At 57.1% G+C, this 6,000-nt stretch overlaps 1 protein-coding gene across 4 annotated transcripts in view; it reads right to left on the minus strand.

Moving 5' to 3' along the window:
• The window catches only part of ARID1A (AT-rich interaction domain 1A), a 68,897-nt gene extending 65,477 nt beyond the window's left edge, over window positions 1-3,420 (minus strand). For 3 of the 4 annotated variants that reach the window (XM_035019399.1, XM_035019402.1, XM_035019401.1), the window contains exon 1: window positions 2,213-3,420. In XM_035019399.1, coding sequence (XP_034875290.1) covers window positions 2,213-3,352 — 1,140 coding nt within the window. In that variant the 5' untranslated portion in view covers window positions 3,353-3,420. The remainder of the gene's footprint in view (window positions 1-2,212) is intronic. The other variant, XM_035019400.1, reaches the window with a different exon arrangement.
• Window positions 3,421-6,000: the final 2,580 nt, after the last annotated feature.

Below are 6,000 nucleotides of genomic sequence, written 5' to 3' on the forward strand. Positions count from 1 at the left end.
TTATTTGTTCCAATAATTTAAGAAAGGTAAATGGCTCAGACTCCCTCCCCACAAGGGGAAAGAAATGTAATACGTCTCTTATCCAGAGACAAGAGAATGTTCTCTAAGACAAAACTTATCCTCCTGCACCAGAAATTCCACTTAAAATTCCCGTTTCTTGTCCAAACACAGAACATTATAGGCAATGTGGAGTCAAGGCACAGAGCTCTAAATCTGCCATTTAACACAGCTATTTTCAAAATTCCCAGCTCAAGAGAAGAGAAAAGCAGTTCTAGGATGAGGAAGGAACACAGCTAATCAGTGAACAAAATCTCACAGCAGGAAGGTACAACTGGGTACTGCTGGGGACTGGGGGCATGAAGAGCTTTTCCCCCTCTTTCAAAAGATACATGATTCCACAGAATACCCAATATTCCTGACTAAAACACTTAAGAAAGAACATGAAGAGGTACTAAGAGCAAAATAAAAATAAAATAGAATGCATAAAAATGTACCTAAAAGGTGTCATTTCTAAGCAAATATCAAGTACCATTATAGGTGCTATCTTTATTATCTTGGAAGATAGAAAAAAAAAGTGGAACATATCTTAAAATGCAAAGAAAAAAATTAGATGACCTCTATTTCAAAGCTCTAAACTGACTAATGACAAAACAGAAAATTCGCCTTTCTGATATTCTGGGAACAAATGATAAATTTCACCAAACCAGGCCTTTAGGAGAAAGTCCCTCACAAGATCATTAAAGATGTCAGCTTCTCTTTAAATTGAGCTGCTCTCCCAAAGTTCAATTAACAAAAGAAAGTGTAAACAAGATTCAACATGTAAACAAAGAAATGAAGCCAGTCTTCCTTAAAACAGAATACTTGAACCTAATATGAAATTCTCTCAGAAAGCTTCCAGTTCTTTAAAAAAAAAAAAAAAAAAGTTTTCTCTTACCCCCTCCCATAAAGATCTCACATTTGTCACTCAATAAAAAGCCCAGTAAAATAATTTCAATTCTGCAAAGCGAACAGGGTCAAAATTACTCAAGACAAATGCATCTTCAGAGCCATCAAAGAAGTCATTTATACCATCAGGAAAGTCACAAAACCAAAACAAACAGCAAACCCATTGTAGAGAAAAACTCGGCTACTGTTCTGACAACACAGAATCTATTTCAGGCTGCATAAAACATAACAAGCAAAATAAATCCAAGGTACAAGCAAAATGCCACTGCCTCTTCTTTTGTTTCGGCACAATGTAACAAGGGCAGCCTGTCTGGGGCTCTGCTCCTGCTGATACAGTACTGCTGCTTAAACCTCCCTCCTCAAGGTCACAGCCAATTTCAGCTCTGGAATAAAAGGCAGATAGTGGCAGCGATGGTTTGGGTTATCACTGGCAGAAAAGCAGAGTGTAAAAGTTTATGAGCTCATCAGGATTGTTGTACCATTACATCAGAGGCAATTATAAATGGCCAAGAGCAGGAGATGGGGAGCCAATCAGATCACAGATAGGATGTCAACCTAAGACCAACTGTCTCCTGGCTTTGACAGAAGGATTTTACCTCCATAATTCAAATCCCAAACCAAAGCAATCTGCACTTACTACTCCAATCACTCAGCTGTTTACCAGCACTTCCAGGGAGAAGCCCAGGCCACTGGGCCGACGGAGACTAAGACAGGAGATGGCCCGGGCTGCCCTGGGTGAACCGCAGCCGGCCTCTAGCTGCCCCCAAGCAGGCCCCTGCCCTCCCCCGAGGTACCCCAGAGCCCGAGGGGCCCCTCCTTGAAAGCACAAATGGGGAACGGCCTAGAGGAAGGCAGGAGGGCGGGCAGAGAGGAGCGGCAGGTGAGCAAAGAACTGTTCACTCAACTCCCGAGCTCCTAGCACTGCACACCCCTAACCTGAGCCCCCAGCACCCCCCACACCCCGGGCCAGGCCCTTCCCCGCACATTCTGCCCCGCACCCCCTTGAAGACCCCAGGAGTTCGAAGGGACCAGGGGAGAGGGAGAAGGGGAGCATACACCTCAGGGAAAGCCCCACACAAAGGCTGAAGGAGGGAAGGAGAGGAAGGCAGACAGGCAGCCATTTTAAGAGAAGAGCCAGACAATGGCAGCTCCCCAGCAGTGGGGGCCCCGGACTGGGGGTAGCCCAAGGCTGTGGCCTGCTCCCCGCAGCCGCCACCCACTCCCAGGACCCCGCTCGCCCCAGCCCCCTCCCCACTCAGCTGTGTACCTGCGGGGTCCGGGCGAGCGGCTGCCCCCCGCCGCCGCTGCTCCCGGGGCTCATGGGCGCGTGGTGGCTCCTTTGTTGGGCCCCTCCCGAGGCGGCTGCTGCCGCCGCCGCCGCCGCCGCCGCAGCCCCCCAGCACTGCGAGGCCATGTCCGCCGGGCCCTTGCCAGCGCCCCCGTCCTGGGGCCCGCCGCCGTAGTCGCCCCCGGGGTAGCCCTGGTAGCCCCGGGCCGAGCTGGGCGACGTGAGCAGTTGGTTGAGGGTGGGGGTGGCGGTGGGCTGGGGGGTTCCCCCGCCGGCCGCTGAGGGGCCGCCTCCCCCCATGGCCCCGAAGCGCTGCTGAGCGAAGGACGAAGACGACGAGGAGGCGGAGGCGCTGGAGGAGGGAGGCGGCTTGGAGCCGGCGGCCGCCGCCGCGCCGGAGCCCGGAGTGCCACCTCTCGGGGAGCTCAGCGCGTAGGCCTGGGGGGGCGGGGGGTAGGCGCTGCGGTTGGGGTAGTAGGAGTTGTACTGGTGGTTGGGGAAGCCGTGGTCGTGCGAGTTCTGCTGGGGCCCCGCGTAGGGCTCCAGGCCCCCGCCGCCGCCGCCGCTCTGCAGCGCTGCCAGGCCAGGGCTTTGTTGTCCGCCATGTTGTTGGTGGAAGACGGCGGCCGCCGCGGCGGCGACGGCAGACGGGCTCCGGCCGTAGGGTTGCCCGAAGCCGTAGGCTGGGGGCGGCAAGGCGGCCGCGGCTGAGTGAGGAGGCGCCCCCACCCCATCGCTGCTGCCGCCGCCGCCGCCGCCGGGCGGCTCCGTGAGGTTATTGTTCAGGGCGGGCCTAGGGCCCGCGTTCCCGTTCGAGTTCTTCAGGTCCGGCTCCGCGCCGGGCCCGCCGCCGGCGCCGGCTCCACCGCCGCCGCCACCCCCATTGCTCTCGGCCCCGTCCTGCAGCTCCTTTCCCAGCGGCTGCGGCGGCCCCACGGCGGGGCCCTCGCTTTCCTGCCCGGCGGCTGCCTTCATTTCCCCGCGCTCGGCCGCTGCCGCCGCCGCCGCCTCGCCCCCCGCCTCCTCCCGCTGCTGCTGCTCCGCTTTCTTCAGCTCCGAGGGCGGCGGCGGCGGGTTGCCCAGGCTGCTGGCGGCGGCGGGGGCGACCTGCGCGGCCATGATCCCCGCTGTCTCGTCCGCGGAGAGACCCGGCCCTGTCTTCGTCTTCTCCCCCCCTCCCACCCCGCCCCGGGGCCGAGTCCCCCGGGCTGCCCTCCCCACCCGCCCGGGCGGGCCTCGCGGGGCTCCGCTGCTGCGCGGCGCTCGCTCGCTCGCTCCTCTCCCCCCCGCCCCGCCGGCTCAGGCTCCGGGCTGGCGGCGGCGGAGGAGGAGGAGGCGGCGGCGGCCGAGGCGCCGGCGGCTCAGCTGCTCCCGGCTCTCTAGGCTCGGGACCCGGCTCTCCCGGCTCATTCCCCCCAAGCCCTTGCCTGGGAATGAGGGGGGCGGTGGAGGCTCCGCTCCCCAGGGCCTGGCCCCGCTGTGACTCTCCGCTTTCTGCTGCCGGAGAAAGGAGGAGGGAGGGAGGGAGGGAGGCGAGGGGGAGGGGGCGGGGAGGGAGGGAGGGAGGGAGCGGGGGGAGGGGGACCCGGGACGGGCGGGCTGGAGGGCGCGCGGCAGCAGCCCGGGCGCCGGGAGGCAGAGTCGGAGCGCGGACCGGGCCGGGCGCCCTGCCTCCCCTCCCCGGCCGCGGCGCGGGCCGAGGCTGCTGCGCGGCAGCGGGCTGGCGAGCGGGCGGGCGGCCGGACTGAGCGGCTAGAGCGCCCCACTCTCCTCCGAGTCCCCCTCACTCCGACACGAGGCTCAGCACTGCCATTTTACCCAGCGCCGTCGCGGCCGCCTAGCAAACCCGGAACGGAGCGCGGAGCGGGCGCAGGCCATGGAACGGACTCGCTCCCTTCCCCTCACAAAGGAGGAGGGGAGAGAACGAGCCGCGGCGGCGGCAGGCCCTCTGCCGCTTTCGCTCGGCAGCGCCGCCGCCGAAGGCTTCGGGGAAAACCCGGCCCGGAGCCTGCGCCTCTCCGGAGCCTGCGCCGCCTCCCTCCTGGCGTTCCTATCCGGGTCGGTTCCCTCCAGGCCGCACCGAGGGGAGCGGGCAGCGTGAACTTTACTCGCGGCTGTAAAATTGGCCTCAGCCCGAGACCGCGGCCGCCTCGGCCCAGGCCTGACCCTCTGGCAGCGGGCCTGGTCTCTTGGCTGCTACTTAGCACCTCTACAGCACTTTTTTTCAAAGCCTTTTACAAACCCGCCCTTAAAGACCCAGCTGAGTGAGCGAGCAGGGCCTTACATTTTACCCCCCTTTGCAAAGCCCAACGGAATGACAGGTCATTGTTCAGACTTTCCGTTTTCCCACTCCTGTCCCTCATTAGCCGCACCTCATAAGGCCCTGGGGGCATGAGGTCCGATTATCCCCATTTTATAGAATTGGAAGACAGAGGGGAAGGGACTGCCCTGTCAGAGGGCAGAGGAGGGTGATTTTAAAAAGTACCCTGCCTCCCCATCTACTTAGCCTTAAAAAAAAAAAAAAAGCGATCAAGTCATGCCATATCCAACAATGGGATCAGAATATAATAATGGGTTTGAGATCAAAGCTGATCATCTCAGCCTTGGACTATTTCGACACTAACATAAAATGTTCACCACTGAAGCTACTTTGGGGGTATATGACAGCCTTCTGGTAGGAGAACCCAAGCCCAATCTTTTCCTCGTAAGAGAACTTAGAGCACAATGATCATATAGTCCCAGTCTCCCAAGACAATACCTGTAAGACTGTGAATAGTAGACAGAAGAGGCTCCAGGGACTGGAGGAAACTGAGTGTTCAAAGGAACCAGTGCAGAAGAGGGATGGCCACATGGAGAGAAACCATTTTCTCCTTAACTTAGAGAAAAGGGGCAGTCTCACAGGCCACTTAAGAAAACGGATGTAACCAAATTTGTTTTCTATCCTCCAGTGTAAAGATTCTTCAAAGTTTACTATTATATTCCAAAAGATGCCAGTTGAGCTAGAGGCATACATAGAAAACACTAGATCTACAGCCCTACCAAATCCCAGCAGCAACCTTTTCCTCCTCAAGCTGACTTGGAATGCTCTGACGTGACAAGCTACAAAAGACAGAGGGGATTCCAGCTCCTCACCAGGCACAAGGCTGCCTTGGGAGAGGTTCAGGCCAGTGTAGTCACTAGACACCAGGGCCTCTTTTCCCCTTAGATTTTATAAATGGAGACTTCATAGCCACAGATCCATTACCTTAGAACTTCAAGATCCTGCAGGCCCTTTGGACAAGTTCTGGTCATGCCACTGGTCACCGTGAATAATTCAAAAACCTGAAGTCATTCCTACTCTGAAGAAAACTTAATATCATCTTACACTAAAAAGGCAAAACCCTCCTGTTAATCTAAGCCTGGTGGGGTTTTTTCCCCCTCAAGCCAAGAACCAAACTACTAGGCTCTGACTGACTGGAATGGGCCAGTGCCCTCATTTCACTCACAGTCCTCAGGGGCAACTACTCTCCCAGTGCATTAGGTCCTAGAAACAAAATTATAGGCTGCCTCATAAATGGAGCTTGGCTATTTAATCAACTGCTTCTGAGCTGGCAAACAGTCCTGAGTCCTGCACACAAATGAGGACTTTTTACATGCAATTACCCTGCCATTTTCCTCAGAGCTGGAGTGTAATGGGAAACCTGGAGCCCAGTGAAAATCTGGAAGCCAGAATGGATTTGTCTCCAGAGAAAGCCCTCATCCCCTTTTTTTCAATGGCTGTGAAATTT

Source organism: Mirounga leonina, unplaced genomic scaffold (genome assembly GCF_011800145.1).
Source record: "Mirounga leonina isolate KUSES-001 unplaced genomic scaffold, KU_Mleo_1.0 Mir_173, whole genome shotgun sequence".
Taxonomy (NCBI): Eukaryota; Metazoa; Chordata; class Mammalia; order Carnivora; family Phocidae; genus Mirounga; species Mirounga leonina.